This window comes from Canis lupus, chromosome 18 (genome assembly GCF_048164855.1).
Source record: "Canis lupus baileyi chromosome 18, mCanLup2.hap1, whole genome shotgun sequence".
NCBI classification, from domain to species: Eukaryota; Metazoa; Chordata; class Mammalia; order Carnivora; family Canidae; genus Canis; species Canis lupus.
The window spans coordinates 43,182,493-43,201,632 of record NC_132855.1 but is presented as its reverse complement, the minus strand read 5'-3'; the positions used below and the strand labels follow the sequence as shown (position 1 = coordinate 43,201,632).

Sequence of the window (19,140 nt, the reverse complement as noted above, 5' to 3'; positions counted from 1 at the left end):
ATCATTAGAAATAAGCATAAATTAGTGTGAAGTATAAATTATATATAAAAATTATCTGCAATCTTTAGGACAACAGAAAAATGTCTGAAATAGTGTCATGGGTTTAAGTAGAAAATATATTTTTTTTATTCAAATATGTTGACTTCCAGTATATTTTGAAATGACACACAGTTATACCAAAGCTATATTTTAATTTCATTACATTCCACTCCAAATTCTTTACCATTTACCAAAAATAACTTTTTATAAAGCTTACTGTTTTGTCCATTAATATACAGATGATCAAACTACACTTTTTTGCGTGTTTCTCTCAAAAATTAGAATAGCTTATGAGGATATTATATAAAACTAACTGGTATATTACACACCAAACAGAAGTACAGATTCTGTACAATGTAGCAGTATACATATATATTACAAGAGACTAAATGCCTTCTTAAAAGTAATAGTTTAAGAAATCTTTCATGGAAAAAATCTGCATTACAAAATGTGGTGGCTTAAATATCAGCTGCTTTCCTCTCATGAATTTCTTTCGGTGGGCATTAACTGTCCATTTAGCTTCATTAATAGTTTTACCACAAGGCCAGCCTACAAAGTAAAATATATGCCAACAGTAAATATGAGTCATGTAAGAATGTGTAAATTACATACATGGCAGTGGCAGTTCCCTATCTATCTGAAAAGGAACTTTCTTATTTCTTAACAGGAGGCAGCATGTCAAGAACAGAGGGAGTACATAGCCTTTGAAGGGATTTAAGAAGCAACCTACCAGATACAGCTAGTGGCTCAGATACGATACTGGTCAAGAAGAGGTAAGGACTACCTAATACCTTGATAAAAGAGATAGGGAATATTGACCAGAATCAAAGGAAATAGCAGAAAAAAGAGTTTCATTGTTATAAACTAAAATAAATTATTCAGATTAAGTTTCTGCCTTATTTGCTTAGGAAAGGCCTGCCTTTTTCCCCTTGGTCTTATATATCTTAATTTTATATGATATCAAAGGTTTTCCTTGAAGCAAAATAGACTGTCACTTTTTAAAAAAAGAAATCTTTACTAACACCATAGTTCATTAGAAGTCCAAAGTAATTGATAAGTACTTACCTGTTTTGTGTGTACTATAAAGCTCATTTTATTTTCCATACTATGGATCTGAAAACATGTATCAGCATCCCCCAATTGCCACATAAAACAGCCATACTTAAGACTGATGAGTAAAGCCTGCAACATAATTAGAAATTGTTTTATTGAAATATACATAAAAAACAGCTATCTGCTCTTACTATCCACAATGACCAAGTCATGTTTAAACATATTGGTTTCTAATGTTAGGATAAAATCTATTTAAAGTGCCACACTAACCTCATACAGCCTAAGTAGAGAGCCAAATAGATGGTAGACTCTCAGAAGACTGCCTTGAGCAATGATAAATTGTTTGTATCAGGCTGAGAAAACATTTTAATGATGCCTGTTCTGCGGTATGTACACACACACACACATACACACACACACACACACACACTGTCTCCCTCCTTCTCTCTCTCTGGAATATTATTCAGCCATGAGAAAGAAATACTGCCATTCTGAAACATGGATAGACCACAAGAGCATTATGCTAAGTAAGTCAGAAAAGACTAATGTTACAAGATATCACTTACATGTGGAGTCTAAAGAAGCTGAACTCACAGAAACAAACAGAATGGTGGCTACCAAGGGTTGGGAGATGGGTGAAATGAGGAGATGCTGGCCATAGAGTACAAATTTGCAGGTGTAAGATGAGTAAGTTCTGGGGATGTAATGTATAGCATGGTGACTACAGTTAACAAATACTATAATATATACTTCAAGTTACTGAGAGAGTATATCTTAAATGTTCTCATCACAAAAAGAAATGGTAATTATGTAAAATGATGGAGGTGTTAGCTAATGCTACAGTAGTAATCATTTTTCAATATATTAGGATATCAAATCAACCTATTGTATACCTTACATATATACAATGTTATATGTCAATTATGTTTCAATAAGGGTGAGAAAAAAAGATGCAGGGACTTTCAAGAAAATTAAATGTACAGGTTTTTACGTTTTGCAAGTTAAAAACATTCCCTTTTACTTTATTCAGTACGCTTTGAATATTCACATAATACTTTCAGATCTGAAATTTATGTAGTGAGGTAACATGTTGACTTAGGCAATTCCCTCTCAATGAAAATAAGTACAGTGATATATCTATTGTAAAAATAAGCATAATTTAAAAAATTAACATACCTTTCATATATTCAACAAATTATTTAAAACAAATATTAGAATAATCTATTCCTAATCTATTCCTTCTCTTTCCCAATGAAAAGCTGTATTTAAATAGGCATTCATATCTTTTTATTTTAAAATAAGTCTCTCCTAGCAGTAATTAGCATTTTCTTGTCCTAAAAATACATTCCTTATATATTCATGTACAAAAGTATTTGTGTGTCCTTTAAAATACATATTTAAAAACCTTTGCTTTCTATGACTAGCTGTTCTTAACACACTGGTTTTAATTGAAGTTATTTGAAAAAGTTATGATTTAGGGCATTTTTAAAGTGAGGTTCTTAAATGAAACAGTACATTTAATTTACATGAGTGTATATTATGTATAATGGGAAACTACTAATAACATCTTCTTTAAAACTAGCCATCTACATTTATATTATAAAATATAACTTTATAGATAGGAAATATTAAAATAGCTATTTACCAAAGTACCCAATAAAACACTGAGTCAAGATATAATACCTTAAACTATCTTTTGGATCAGCTGAAATCTGTTAATCAAGAGGCAGAAAATATTCCATTAATATAGCCTCAAAACAGTTTAATATACAGAAAAAAAATACACCCATGGAACAACAAGTCCTCAATTATATGAAGGCCAAATTACCGACAGGAATACTACAGTCATAAATTTAATATAAAGTTTTGTTTTTAAAGAACAGTATGCATGAAGGAAGGAATTTTTTTTTTTTTTGAAGGAAGGAATTTTTGAGAAACTCATAATAATGAAAACAGCTCAATGAACCTGAAGTCAAGGAGTCCATATGGTAGTTTTGAGAGATTAATCTACTCCAGAAAGAAAAAGTCTGTTTGTTTGTCTCTCTCTCTATCGGTTAAGATTTTTAATTTATTTATTTGACAGAGAGAATGCACAAGGAGGCAGAATGGCAGGCAGAGGGAGAGAGAGAAAAGCAGGCTCCCCACTGAGCAGAGTCTGCCAGGGGGCTTGATCCCAGAACTCTGGGATCATGGCCTTGAGCTAAAGGCAGACACTTAACCAATTGAGCCACCCAGGTACCCCAAGTCATTTTCTTTGGAAGGCAAAATCTACAAAGGGTCAGGTTGTTTAGTGAGGGAAATAAAAAAGCACAAGAGAAATAGCAGGAATAGTTGAGAGCAGTAAAGGGAAAACAAGAGGGGTGCCTGGCTGCTCAGTCAGTGGAGCTGCGACTCTTGATCTCTAGGTTGTGAGTTCAAGACCCACGTTAGGTACAGAGATCACTTAAAAATAAAATCTATCCCTCAACAGAAAAAAAGGGTTGGTGGGGGAGTGAACCACAGAAGTAAAAAGTAACACACAGTCAGTCAGCAGACAGGAGAAATCATGATATTGACAAGTGATCATGAAGAATGACATTATGTGGATATTTAAATAACCAGTTTTATTTCAGAAGGGCATGATGGCCAAAATTGATGCTAGCAAAGAGTAATCTACTGCCTGGGTGTGGCAGGAGAGCTATTATGGTTAAAAATATGTCAACGAGTATAGTGATGAAACAGCAATGCAGTCACTATAGTAAAACACTGATCCACAACATAGTACATTATATATTCAATAGCATCTACATTTTATGTAAGTAGGAAGGAAAAATCTCTGATGAGCATATGAAATTGACTGAGCTATACTTTCTAATGGGAAACTCTCATTATTTCAAAGAGAAACAAGATAGAGAAGGTAGAAGTAATTGATATAAAAAAAATGTGGCTATATTCTATCTCTGGCTTTTCACAAGAATTAATCTCTGAAGCTCTTATATCCCAAATAAGTTTTAAAGGTAAATTAAAAAAAAAAAAAAAAGAAGAAAAAAAATAAAGGTAAATGAAAGTATTTTTGCAAATGAAGATGTTTATCCTCTTAAAGTAAGCTTGTTAACTTCACCCCAGCATACCTTGATGACTGTAAGACAGCTGAGGACAAGCTGACTATTCCGACCTTTGATCATTAGAATATATAACCAACTTAGAGCTTTCATAGGAGCTGTAAATTTATAGTGGTTTACAGAGCACAAGGTAGTGGTTAAAGGACAGGAAACATTGTTACTTTTTTGCTTAATCACCTTCTTACACCCAAGGACAGTATTTTAAATTATATTTCTGGAAATCAAACATCTTATCCTAAAAAACCGTTAACTAATAACAGTGTTATCATCCTCTGCCGCTTACTGTTATCTCACTAACTCCTGGACCAGAATATTATTCATGATGTGAAATGTTATGATGCTGACCCATCATTTGGGAACTAAATAAAACATTTTATTGTTGCCTAAACATGGAATGCTACCAAAAGCCAAACATACACTGTAGCTTAGAGAGAAGAGACGTGGTATCAACACCCATGGCATCACCACTTAGTTCAATAAAGGATTTGTAAATGTATCAAATGCTCTGAAATAGCAGAGGAAAACTTTCTTGAAATGGTTCTGGGAATTTCTCCTTCAATTTCCTTTAACAAGCTTAGTACAAAGGAAATTAAAAAATGGTTAAAAACTAATAAGCAGCCTATTTTTTGTGAGTAAAGTGGCTTAAACAGAAAATAATAAGCAAATGACCAAAAAGCAAGCTGACATCAGAGACTTCAAAACACTCAAGTTCCAGATAAATTCTGAATTCAGTCCCTATTCAGCCCTATGTCCCTACATATTCCCTGTATCCATTTGCAGGTGTATCTAACAGCATGGTAAAATGGCTGTTGCCCATAAGGATGATCTAAAGTTATCACAAAATAACTACTTTCAGAAGTTATGTGATTATATAATAAAAGCTTATGAAAATGATGAAAATAAAAATTAGGTTTATGATAAAATTTCCTAATCTAAATGGGTTTTGGGGCAGCCCTGGTGGCTCAGTGGTTTAGTGCCGCCTTCAGCTGGGGCCATGATCCTGGAGGCCTGAGATCGAGTCCCACGTCGGGCTCCCTGCATGGGGCCTGCTTCTCCTTCTGCCTGTGTCTCTGCCTCTCTCTCTGTCACTGTGTCTCTCATGAATAAATAAATTTAAAAAAATAAAAATAAAAATAAACAAAATACGTTTTCTAACATATAAGCTTAGTTATTACTTCAACTGATTTAAAAAATGATCTATTTGTAGACAGATCTGAATGAACAAAATTAATTTTTTAGCTTCCTATTATACTAGAAAGGTGTTCATCCTGATAAATGTGTCAAATATGCTAAAAATAATTAATAATCCCACATTTTATAATGACTTAGATTAGAAAAAGGAGTATGATATAGCAATACACCTCTGATGGCAAAGCTCTGAAGTGATCTAATATTCATAGTCCCTTCCACACTTCATCTTGCCTATTCCCCAAAAAGCTCTTGTAACTAATTTTGCTTTTCAAAGTGAATCCCTTGTGTCAGATATATTTTTCTTTTTTAATCTGTATTTTTTCATTTAAACTTAATTGATTTTTTTGAATAGGTAATATAATCACAGTTAAAAAAATTTCTTAAGTTGCAAAATGGTACATAGTAAAAAACATCCCTCCTACTCTTGTTCCTAGTTACCTGGCTGCCTTCTCTAAAGGCTTTATGAGACGTTTTATTCACATACAAGCAATATGTATTTATGTTAATATAGTCTTCACTTCCCCCCATTTGTACCCATATAGTAGCCTATTACACATGGTTCACTGTTGTGCTTTTAAATATACCTTAGAAATCATTCTACATATTCTTCATTCTTTTATATGGCTGCACAGTACTTCAACATAGAAATATACTATAATTAATATAGTTAATAATTAATATTATAGTTAAAGAAGTTAATAATACAATTAACCCCTTACCAACATTTACTTTTTTTTTTTTAAAGATTTTATTTATTTATTCATGGGGGGGGGGGCAGAGACACAGGCAGAGGGAGAAGCAGGCTCCATGCAGGGAGCCTGACGTGGGACTCGATCTCGGGTCTTCAGGATCAGGCCCTGGGGCTGAGCCACCTGGCCTGCCCTTGACATTTACTTTTCATCCCTCCTTTGCTATTATAAATGAAACTGCAATGAATAATCTTATATATCATTTCTAGATTTTTCATATAGGCTAGACCTTTTTTTTAGACATTATAAAATGTAACTGGCCAAAGACAGCTGAAAAGCTGAAAATCTACCTTAGTTTCCATGTTGAGGAGATGAAGTCCTTTTATATTCACTCCTACATACACAGGGATGACTTTATGATTGCTGGGGCTTGCCTTTGTAAATATCTGTCCTGTGAAAAAAGCTGCTCCGTATGTAGGAATTTCCCAACAGTTTTGTAAGAACATGCGCTGAAGGTGATGCATTTCTTTACTGACACCCTCACTTGTACTAAGATTCTGAAAAAAAAAAAAAAAAAAAAGGTAAAATAAAAGAGATGTGAGGTGAGAACATAACTTTCATAATCCAAATGGGTCAGCTAAGCAATTTCTAAAATCATGTCTGCCCCCAAAGAAGAATAAAATTTTGTGACACTATCCCAAGAGCAATTTTTCTTTCAAGATGTTAATATTTAAATAAGGAAAGAAAAATCAAAATCTAAAAATACTGTTTGTCTATTCTATTAGGTTTTAAGTGCCTCTTGGCCAGGGATAGTATATCATTTCATGAGTGTATTTAATCTCTAGTCTTTACCAACATACAGAATATACAGTATCCAACATACAGAAAGTATTCAGTAAAAGATTCCACATTATTAAAAATAAAAGTATCATGTTACTTTCAGTTTTACATGAACTAGAAAATCCATTTTTAATTTCGGGACTATAAATTTAATGTACCTGTGTTTAAATCATATTAAACAATTTCAAACAATTTAATTTACAGAATTTCAAGTAGAGTATAAAGTGTCTTTTTATTTCTATTAAACAGCTTACCTTGTATTCATGAAGTATTCGGTTTGTCCAGTGGGGTGCCTTACTTTTCAATTTGGTAATAGGTACAATGGATTTTAGATTTTCTTCACTGTAAGCAAATATGTCAACATGTTTTAAATAAATCATCTTTAGTAGCAAAAGTACACAAATCATTTAGAAACAAATTGCATTAATTAACATGATTTTTTAGCTGAAAAATCTTTATTATAAAATATTGGAGAACTCTAAATATTTGAAGCAAAAGGTCACAATCCTAATACTCTCATTTAAATGTTTCTTCTTTCAATAACCACAAAATAATTGAAAATTGAAAACCACAATAAACCTTCAGTGTTTAAAATCTCAGTGTTTTCTCTCAAAGACTGAACACGTCCCTAGATTTTGTGGTGGGATTCTTAAATGCATCTGCCTTATATTTTCTACTATTTACCCAGACAGGTTTTTTTTTTTTTTAAGAGTTTATTTATTTATTCATGAGAGAGAGTGAGAGAGAGAGACAGTGACACAGGCAGAGGAAGAAGCAGGCTCCATGCAAGGAGCCCGATGTGGGACTCGATCCCGGGACTCCAGGATCACACCCTGAGCCAAAGGCAGACACTCAATGCTGAGCCACCCAGGCGTCCCCAAGATAGGGTTTAATGAACTTATTTAAACATGTAATAAAGAAAGACAAATTAAAGATGAAAAAAAATAAGGCATATCAAGGGGTGCTTGGCTTGTTCAGTCAATAGAGCATGCAACTCTTGATTTCAGGATTATGGGTTGGAGCCCCACATTGAATGTAGATTACTTAAAAAATAAAATCTTAAAAAAAAAATAAGGTGTACATCAACCCATAGTCAAATCTAAGAAAAGTAACTCTGGAGAGAGTTTAACTTTAAGAATGCTTTACCACTGTTCTGATTTTTCCTTATTCCATGTCTGTATCCTTTAGTTCCAAACCAAAGTATATTTCTTAATAACATTCTTAAACTTTCTTGGTTAAACAGAATCTTAAGCACAGCACAAGACTACATGTTGTATTAAATACTTACTTTAGGAAACCTTGCTTGTGTTTCTTACTTTCATAATTTCCATAAACTATTTGTAACAGTAGACTTGCCAATGTTATCAGTTTAGCATCAGGAGCTGTATAAAAGCCCTTCAATAAATTATATCTGGCTTCATCAAAGAGAATAAGAATAGCTAGTGGGTCTTCAATCTTAAAAGAAGAAGGTATAATTTGGTTATTGGGTTATAATTTCCTGTTACAAATATACAACTCGTCACTAATATGGAAAACCAAAAGCTATGTATTCGTATATAAATGAGCTGTTGTTGATTTAGAACAGAGATTGACAATTTTTTCATGTTTAGGGCCAGATAATAATATTTAAGCTCTATGAGTCACAAAGTCTGTCTTATAATTACTCAACTCAACTACTGTAGCATAAAAGCAGCCACAGATAACCCAATAACAAACAAGTGTAGTGGTGTTCTAATAACACTTTATATATGGATACTCAAATTTGAATTTCATAAAACTTTCACGACATATTATCCTTTTGATTCTTTTTTATCCTTTTGATTTTTTTCCGACCATTTACAGCTTGCAGGGTATACAAAAAACAGCAGGTCAAATACAGCAATAGGCTACAGTTTGTTTGCCTATGATTTACAGTCTAATAAAAAATTATCATTATAGATATGGATAATTTCTGGCACAATCTTACCTAAATTATTTCTATTCCTCAAACATTATTCTACATGTTTCACATGATATAATAGTGAACCTCAAGGCAGATAAAAAGGAAGTGTGTTAATTCCTAGAAGAGTACATGTAGTTTTTAAAAACCTTATTTAAAAAAATTTTATTTTATTTGACTAAAAATACTTGGTACTTTGAAATAACACTAAAGGAGAACAGAAGACTTTTTTCTAAGTTTCAAAATCTTTATAAAGTTTCATTTTATCCAATAAGATTAACAAAGATTGAAAAAAGCTAGCCTACAGAATATACTTCTGCTCCAACTGGAAACAGAGTTTCTGAATGAATACTTAAAGTATTTCCAGGGCGTCTGGGTGGCTTAACTGGTTAAGCGTCTGTCTACAGCTCAAGTCATGATCCCGGAGTCCTGAGATCAAGACCCACATTGGGCTCCCTGCTCAGCAGGAAGTCTACTTCTCTTTCTCCCTACCCCTCCACTCAACTTGTGCTCTATCACTCTCTCAAATAAGTAAAATCTTTTTTTTTTTAAGATTTTATTTATTAATGAGAGACAGAAAGAGAGAGAGAGAGACAGAGGCGCAGAGATACAGGCAGAGGGAGAAGCAGGCTCCATGCAGGGAGCCTGACATGGGACTCGATCCCGGGTCTCCAGGATCGCTCCCTGGGCCAAAGGCAGGCGCTAAACTGCTGCGCCACCCAGTGATCCTCTAAAATCTTTTTTTAAGAAAAGTATTTCCAAATATAATTCAAAGTGATCTCAATTCCTTATGATAAAAGTTATTTTTGTCTTACTAAAATAATCTCATAATACTCTATATAATGTAAAGAAAAATAAAAGAGAATTTCATGGGAAAAAAAGATGAGAGGACTGTTCTAAATTAACAGACTAAATAGATAACAATCAAATAAAAGTAAGAACCTTGACTAGGTCCTACATATGGGAGCTATATAAGACCTTTATTTTTTTTAATTTTTATTTTTTAAAGACTTTATTTATTTATTCATGAGAAACACAGAAAAGAGAGGCAGAGACACAGGCAGAGGGAGAAGCAGGCTCCATGCAGGAAGCCCGATGTGGACTTGATCCCAGGACCCTGGGATCACGCCCTGGGCCCAGGACAGGTGCTTAACCTCTGAGCCACCCAGGCATCCCACTATATAAGACTTTTAAACAATTGGGGGGGGATCCCTGGGTGGCGCAGCAGTTTGGCGCCTGCCTTTGGCCCAGGGCGTGATCCTGGAGACCTGGGATCGAATCCCACGTCGGGCTCCCGGTGCATGGAGCCTGCTTCTGTCTGCCTCTCTCTCTCTCTCTCTCTGTGTGACTATCATAAATAAATAAAAATTAAAAAAAAAAACAATTGGGGGAAAATCTGAATATGAATCACATATTATTATAACCACATATTATTATAAAAATATTAATTTTATTAGATTGAAATGGTATAAGTATGTTGGTATGTCCTTTTTCTTATGTTAAAATATGTAGGGTTCAGTGCCAAAATGTCTGCAACTCACTTTTAAATGGTTCATAAAGAAAAAATAGAGAAGATGATGGTAATAGGGCAAAATACTAGCAATTAGCGAATTTAATTAATTTTATTACTTTTTCAACTTTCTAGGGTTTTTAATTTCTCAAAATCAACAGTGAATTTGAAGTTTGAGTAGGTAATTGTTATAAATGAGCATAGTCAACAACTATTCTTTTCTAATGAAATCAGGCCATTTTCATCCTATAGGAATGATTCAACCAATAAATGTAATTCTTACATTTTTCAGATGGTACAAAATGGAATTTCTTAATAACATAATGAAAGAACACAACTATTATATCAGATGATCATGATATTCTGATTTACCTTGAGGTACTTACTAAGCCTTGCTTGTTTTTTACTTGAGTTTATATTCTTTATATATTCTTTGTAATATAATTATGTAATTAATCATCCAAGTTTTATCATTATTGCTCTTTTTCTCTACCAATCAACTTTTAAAATGGTACTGAGGTGGAGAAAGAAGATAGACTAAGTATACTTAAATTACCTACAAATTTTATGGATACATTTTTTTAAACTGTGCGACAATACATAAAAATTTAATATTTTAAACAGTTTTAAGCATATAATTCTGTGGCATTAATTACATTTACAGTGTTGTGCAAGCATCACCACTACATAACTTTTTCATCTCCCAAAGAGAAACTGTTAACCTTAGCAATAACTCATTCTCTATCCCCAACATCTGTGTTGACAACTACTAATCTACTTTCTCTTTGTGAATTTCCCTATTTTAGATATTTAATATAAGTAGAATCATACAATACTCATCCTCCTGTATCTGCCTTGGCTTATTTCACTTAGCATAATGTTTTCAAAGCTTATCCATATTATGGCATGTAACAACTTAATTCCTTTTTATGGCTGAATAATATTCCATTTTATATATAGTATGGACATCTTAATGATATTACATCTTTTATCCTAAATACAATGTCTCTCCAGTTACTTAGATCTCCTTTAATTTCTTTCAGTAATGTTTCATAGTTGAGTGTACAAGTCTTGCACGTCTCTTATTAAATTTACTCCTGAGTATTTTATTCTTTAAGATACTATCTTGATGACCTTCTTATTTTGTGTTTTGGGTTGTTCACTGATGTGTGTAGACAACAAACAACTGGTTTTTGTATGTTAAGTCTGTACCTTGCAACATTGCTGAATCTACTTATTAGCTCCAATAGCTTTCTTGTGGATTGAGATTTCCTATATGTAGGATCATGTCATTTGCAAATAGTTTTACTTTTCCCTCTTTAATATGGATGCCTTTTCTTTCTTTCTTTTTGATTTTATTTTTATTTCTTTTTAAAGATTTTATTTATTGATTTGAGAAAGAAAGAGAGAGCACAAGCAGGGGGAGAAGCAGAGGGAAAAAGAGAGAAGTAGACTCTGCTGAGCAGGGAGCAGATGCAGGGCTTGATCCCAGGCTTCTGGGATCATGACCTGAGCAGAGGCAGACACTTGACTGAGCCACCCAGGTGCCCCACTTTTCCTTTCCTTTTTTTTTTTTTTAAATCCAATTGCTCTGGTTAGAACTTCTAGTATTATGTTAAATAGCAGTGCTGAAAGCTGGCTTATCTTGTTCCTGATCTCAGGAAGAAAGCTCTCAGCATTTCATTTAGTATGATGTTAGCTGTGAGTTTTTCATAACTGCCACTAATACTGAGGAAGTTTCCATCTATTCCTAATTGTAAGAGTTTTATCATGAAGGGGTATTGGATATTGTCAAATGTCTTTTTTGTGTCAACTGAGATGATCAATTGTGTTTTTTTCCTCTGCTTTTTTTTTTTTTTTTTTTTTTAAGATTTTATTTATTTTTTTGAGAGAGAAAGAGTGAGCATAAGTTGGGGGGAAGGACAGAGGGAGAAGCAGACTCTCCACTGAGCAGGGAGCTTGACATGGGGCTTGATCCCAGGACCTCAAGATCATGATCTGAGCTGAAGGCAGCCAGCCACTTCACTGATTCTGATTGAACTACCCAGGTGCCCCTTCCTCTATTTATGAAATTCTAACATTTTTAAATGAATACTCTAGATCTTTGTTTTTGGTAAATTTTTTTTTTTTAAGATTTTACTTATTTATTCATAAGAGACACACAGAGAGGCAGAAGGAGAAGCAGCCTCCCTGCTAGGAGCCTAATATCGGTGGGACTCAATCCTGCACCCCAGAATCACCTCCTGAAATAAAAACAGACGCTCAACCGCTGAGCCACACAGGTGTCCCGTTTTTGGTAAATTTCATAGAGATTTTTATGTAACTCCTGGTATGTCACTGAAAGGATCAAATCTATCTTTGGTTTGATAATATAAAAGGGATGATATGAGTGATCATGTATAAAACATTTACCAAGTTTGTACACAGTCAACGAAATTTTTGTATACTAAAATTTGCTTAACCTTGTCTATTTAATATTCCCTTGGATATGAATCAGGAAATGCATTGTATATTTTTTCTTCATCAAAGTTATAAGACCTTGGAACTTTTTTTTTCTCAAATTTAAAGCTATTACTATATTTATAGATTCTCACCCTAGTTTAATTTGTAATATCTACCTTAAATTTCTTTGTTTATCCATTCATCCTTCACACAGCATTATCCCACCTCTCCTATAAAATTTACAGTAATTCAAATCCAAATGTACTTGTCTGGAACAAATCTTTTTATCAGATGTAAACTGTATTCTCATTTGTTACTCTCTGTAATTCTCCACTTGATTTGGAAATAGCTACTAACAAACTATTGAAGATAGCTTTTTTTTAACAACATTTTATTTACTTGAGAGGGGGCAGGGAGGAAGAGAGGCAGAGGGAGAAGTAGACACCTTTTGAGCAGGGAACTGATGTGGAGCTCGATCCCAGAACCCTGGGATCATGACCTGAGCCAAAGGCAGAAACTTAACAGACTGAACCACTCAGGTGCCCCAAGAATAGCTTTTTATGTTCTCTTTGCAAATATAAACTTCTCTACTCAGAATGTATTTTCTGTTCTCCTCCCACACCAACCTAGCTCTTTGCTCCTTTGATATTTACACACTGGTTAGCCCTTTATTAAATTTATCTTTGATAGTGTACTTTCAAACTGTTCTAAAAAAAAAATTTTTTTTTTTTTTTTGTATAATCTGTCTCCCATATGGTTGCTAATTCTCTTTAGGATAGATTCTCTATTTCTTTTGTTTCTAAGACAATGGAGGTGGAAATAAAAAGACCAACTAGGGGCTTTGTAAGTAGACTAATTCAAACTACCACTACCCCAGGGATGTGAGGATTAAATAGAGAAACAGAAGTAAAACTTCCTCATACAGGAAGAGCAAAATTTGTTTCTAATGCCTACCACAGGAACTCAAAAGATTCTGTGCATTTACATGACTATAAATAAGATCTCCAAACAAACCTTTTTTTCAACTTCCAAAGGAAGTCTCACATCTCTTCGTAGGAAAAGCTGTGGTGTTTCCCTTTGGGGATCCAAATTAGTCAATTCAGCAAGTATTTCTGGCCAGTCACGAATATGTTGCAGGGGTTTATGATAAGGCTTGAGCTGAAGGCCTGCAAAACATCTTTCCTTTTATAAATAATAATGTAAAAATAAATTATATCAACACACAGAAATTTATATTAAACGGTCTCTACTTTAGTGCTAATATACACACAAACTAAATGTCTAAATTTAAATCAACCCTGACTTTATAACTAATTATATCACTACCCAATTTTAGGTTAAGAGAATATAAGAATTTTAAGAATTCCTAAAACAAGGAAAACATATCAAATGTATATAAGATCTTTAATTCCATTATAGACTTTATTTTATAATCAATAGAATCTAGTCTTTTAAAATATAATTAAACATTAAATAACCAATTGTGTAACCTCAATTAATTCCTTTATGTATTTGCAATACTTTGGTTGAAAGATAAATCTATAGTGGCATCAGGTTGATTTTAAATAAAAAGATTTGATGGAAAACTAATATAAAGAAAAAACATTTGCATTATTTCAGGTGAAATGAGCACTGACAATAAAGGCAAGTTGGATGAGCACTACATTTAATGGCATTCAATATCAATTTCCATTGCCAGGGAAGAAAAGTTTTAAAATGCTTTGAATGAAGTGGGGGATAAGGAGTCCCAGAAGCTTACCTGTTTCAGCAGTTGAAACACCAGTAATTTATATAAAAAAGAGGATCATTGTATCATTTCAAAATTTGAAAGTCAGTAAGAAACTGATGCTATACTTAAATTTACCAATCCACTCTCAAAAAGGAATAGATGTTTACACAACAGAGTAACAACTTTCTTACTGAGGTTTTCTGAACAGATCCAAATAGTGAAATATTGCTGTGTTTCTTGAGAGAGACGCATTCCTTCCATTATCTGCTGCACTGTGGTATTATTTCCATGCTTCAGTTCAACAGAACGATATGATCCATCCATTCTGTATATTCGAACTTTTTCATACTAGGACAAAGAATGATAATAAATTACGCAACCTAGTTAGATAAAGTTGTATATACCAGCCTCACAAAATGCTTCAATTTCATATGTTTTATAGTAGATTTCAAATATGAAAAATAACAGAAAACTGCTTCAAGTATCTGTGGGCACAGCTTAAAAAATTTTTATTTCCACTATTTATATTTTCCAATATGTTTTCCTCTGAATGTTTCATAGTCAAATAAGTTTGAGAAGCTAAGGCAAATGGCTCTTAAAATATATCCAACTTCAGGGATCCCTGGGTGGCGCAGCAGTTTGGCACCTGCCTTTGGCCCAGGGCGCGATCCTGGAGACCCGGGATCGAATCCCACGTCCGGTTCCCAGTGCATGGAGCCTGCTTCTCCCTCTGCCTGTGTCTCTGCCTCTCTCTCTCTCTCTCTGTGACTATCATAAATAAAATTAAAAAAAATATATATATATATCCAACTTCAGATTCTTCTGGGAGAGGTTTTAAAGCTATTGATGTACCTAGTAGGTATCATATGGGAGACAGAGTCTTGGTTATTGAATCTGATGTTAGTCAAGTATCTTGCAAGTCTAGTGGGCCACAAATTATACTCTACAAATGCATACTAGCAATAATTCCTAAGAGGAAGCTGTGATGGAAGACGGTTATGGAACAATGGACCTTGAGCCAGTTGCTTTCCTCCTGTTCAGAAAATGTCAGAGTACTAATATTCTCAATACATTAAAAAAAAAATCCCTGTCACCTATTTTGTCCAGCCCTCACCACATCCCCTCTAGCAAACACTACTTTGTTCTCTGTATTCAGGAGTCTGTTTTTTTGTTTGGTTTTTAGTTTCCACATATAAGTGAAATCATATGGCATTTGTCTTTCTGTCTGACTTATTTCATCCTGTTGTTGCAAATGACAAGATTTCATTCTTTTTTATGGTTGAGTAATATTCCATTGTATATATGAACACCACTTCTTTATCCATTGATCTGCTGATGTACACTTAGGTTGTCTCCGTATCTTGGCTACTATAAATAATGTTGCCATAAACATAGAAATACATGTATCTTTTTCACACTTGATCTTAGCCAAAAGGCTGAGAAGCAATTACATGTATCTTTTCAAATTACTGTTTTCATTTTCTTTGGAAATAACCAGTACTAAAATTACTGGATTGTATGGTATCTCTACTTTTAATTTTGGGGGAAACCTCCATAGTGGTTGCACCAATTTACATTCCCACCAATCGTATACAAGGGTTCCATTTTCTCCAGGACTTGTTATTTCTTATCTTTTTGAAACCAGCCATTCTGTCTGGTGTGAATGTATTCTAAATATATTGAGAAGTATGTATCTCAATATATTGTATTAACAATAAAAATGTATTCTCAATATATTGAGAAACCACATCTCATTATGGTTTCTCAATATTCTCAATACATTTTTATTGTTATTGGAAGGAACTCAATATATTCTCAATACATTTTTTCTATGAGAAGCCCCCAGGCAACTACCAGGTCAGTTCATTTTGGATAAAAGTAACTAATTCCTCTTATCTTATTCATTTAGAATATAAAAATTATACTAGAAATAATAATGTGTTCTTTACAATTAGAAAATAAATTGTAATGAAGTATAATATAAGGGTGCCTGTACTGTTTATCTATTCCTTTGACTGTCTTGTGCTCATGGAATAGTATTTGACAAAATCTGTTGAGTGATGGTGAATGTGTTCATATTCCTTAAAGGCAGAGTTCATATATTATTCTTTATCACTTGTCACTTTCACTCAAGGTGTTAAATTCACAGAGATACTCCATAAATACTTATTACCTACCTGATGGAAATGTCTGGAAAGGCTCAGAGATTTTATCTGTTGATATCAAGCTTTAATAGTTTATCTGACTGGTTATAAATCCTTTTATCTGGTTTGTAAGTTTTCACACAGTTTTTAAATTGATGACAGTTTTATTCTCACTATAACTTTTAGGCAAACTGAGGTCTTTCTAATTGTTAATTCTTCTCTATCTTAATGTTACTGCTGATTATTTCAGACTGTATTAAGTACTGAGATTATACTAGATTATATACTAGAAATTAGGTTAACTTGAAGTGTTTTAAAGATTGATTATGCAATATTTGTTTTGCAAGAATAAAGGTCTGAATGTTAGAATAAACATGAGGTTTTCTAAAAGCAGTAAAGAAATCATCCATCCATTCCTTTGCCACAGATACTCAAATTACTTATCAATTTAAGTAGTTGGCTTGGCTTGGTTTCTGAAGGTAATTCTTACTGGTTTGTTAATGGCTTCCTTCAACAGCTTTGCAGCTTCTTCCCAGTTATTTTGTTTGTTTTCTTCACAAATATTTAGAGGGGATCTTCCCTGTTGGTCTGTTATGTGCTAGAAATGTTGGAAAAAAGAAAAATACAAAGAAAAAAGTCATTACAAATATATGGTATTATAAGTAAAAATGTCAAAGTTTCATAAAAAATGGATTTTTGTCAAGTATTAAATATTAACCACTTTTAGCATATACTATACTTAAACATAAATTGGTAAGGATGAAAGACTCAAAGCACGAATCAATGTGATTACTGTTTTTTTTTAAAGTTCTGACCATAAAATCCAATAAAGGTTTTGATTAAAGCAATTATTTTGCCCTTTACAAATACTTATTAATACGAATTCTGGAAAAAATGGGTAGAAAATCTTTTTCCTTTGTAAAGATATTTTTTGGGGAAATACAACACAAAAAGGTTAAATTTTATGTATATGCAAGAGATGGATGATGGTGATGATTACACAACAATGTGAATGCAATTAATGTCATTGAACTGTACAATCTAAAAATAGTTAAAATGGCAAATTTTATGTGAGGTATATTTTATCATAATAAAAACAAGCACAAAAGCAAAGTTTATACATAAATATTACTTAACTATGTAGAAGGTAAAACTTATTTTTTAGTTTGACAATTGAACATTTTAGTGTCATTACTTGTTATTTATTGCTTGAACATTAAAAAAAAGAAAACAACCCTGGAAAATAACTTACTCTGTCAATTTCTGGATGGTTTAGGAGAATCTGTACTATTTCAGCATGTCCTCCTCCAGCAGCAAAATGCAGAGGAGAACTAAGCTGTCCATTTAAAAGGTTTGGATTGCACTTTCCTTTCTCTAACAAAATGCGAGTGGCCTCAACTTTTCCATACCTATTAAAAAAAAAAAAAAAAAGATGAAACTTACCCAAAAAAATCATCTGAAATGTTATAAAAATTCAAATTTCTGATGACATCCCAAAGAAATCTAAGACTTTTTTTTTTTTTTTTTTTTTTTTTTTTTTTAAGTAAGGCATTGACACAAATATTTTCAGTGCCTAGGAATTTCTTATGAATTCTTCTGGTTCAATTTAACTGTTTCTGTTTTTGATCAACTGAGAGGAAATATAATCTCAAATACAAGACAGAGCAAATGACAAAGAACAATCCCACGCAAAGTACAAAAATTATAAATTAGGAAGATAAAATTTTTAGTCAAAAATAGGTTCAGAATCAGAAACTTCATAATGCTTTTCACTTTGGCATGATGTGATCTGCAAAACAGGCCCAAAGATAGAATTCAATATGTAGCTGCTATGTAAGTCAGTGTTGGGAGACACAAAGATGTAGAAGATACATGGTCTCTGCTATAATAAAGGCTTACAATGTAGTAAGAAAGGTAAAACACAGGATAAGTTACATTATGCTGTAAAATTTAAGTAACAGTTTAGGATAACAATCAACATCATAGGCACTATATATTTGTCAAATTACTAATGCTTTTAAAAAAATGTCAAAAAAGACAGGACTTTAAGACTCCCTGAAATGTTTTGATAGAACAATTTGAACTAGATTTTAAGTAGGAAGGAACCAGAGAGATGTTGAAAAGAGGTAAAAATATTTTAGGTAGAGGGAAAAGGAGTACCAAAGGAGCCAAAAGAGTACAAAGCACGTGTCGGACAGAGTTGAGTGCACTGTTTGGTCAGAACCAGTGACATAAGAGTCCGCAAACTGCAATCTTATGGTGGAAAAAGAATTCATTGTTTGTAAACAAACGGGTGGGAGAGGGGAAAGGAAATTTGCTTTCAGATATGGTATATTTGAGGGCAAAATAACACATCTTTAGAAGAGATCTAATTTGCCCTCAACTTTCCTTTCTTCCCCTCTACACACCCTTCTGATACCCTGAACCTGCCACTAGTAGGCTACCCTTTTTTATTCACATGAC

At 33.1% G+C, this 19,140-nt stretch overlaps 2 protein-coding genes across 11 annotated transcripts in view; one reads left to right on the top strand and one right to left on the bottom strand.

Moving 5' to 3' along the window:
- ANKIB1 (ankyrin repeat and IBR domain containing 1) overlaps positions 1-19,140 on the top strand; it is a 170,271-nt gene that overhangs the window by 763 nt on the left and 150,368 nt on the right. For all 5 annotated transcript variants that reach the window (XM_072784213.1, XM_072784214.1, XM_072784220.1 and 2 more), the window contains one exon: positions 707-812. The gene's annotated coding sequence lies outside the window, so the exon portion shown is untranslated. Of the gene's footprint in view, positions 1-706; positions 813-19,140 lie in introns of those variants that run through there.
- The window catches only part of KRIT1 (KRIT1 ankyrin repeat containing), a 35,878-nt gene continuing 16,836 nt past the window's right edge, over positions 99-19,140 (bottom strand). For all 6 annotated transcript variants that reach the window (XM_072784225.1, XM_072784227.1, XM_072784226.1 and 3 more), the window contains exons 9-17: positions 17,930-18,086; positions 17,168-17,275; positions 14,725-14,881; positions 13,819-13,970; positions 8,202-8,368; positions 7,168-7,255; positions 6,424-6,630; positions 1,105-1,221; positions 99-588 (exon numbers count right to left, since the gene is read on the bottom strand). In XM_072784225.1, the coding sequence (XP_072640326.1) occupies positions 520-588; positions 1,105-1,221; positions 6,424-6,630; positions 7,168-7,255; positions 8,202-8,368; positions 13,819-13,970; positions 14,725-14,881; positions 17,168-17,275; positions 17,930-18,086 (1,222 nt within the window). In that variant the 3' untranslated portion in view covers positions 99-519. The remainder of the gene's footprint in view (positions 589-1,104; positions 1,222-6,423; positions 6,631-7,167; positions 7,256-8,201; positions 8,369-13,818; positions 13,971-14,724; positions 14,882-17,167; positions 17,276-17,929; positions 18,087-19,140) is intronic.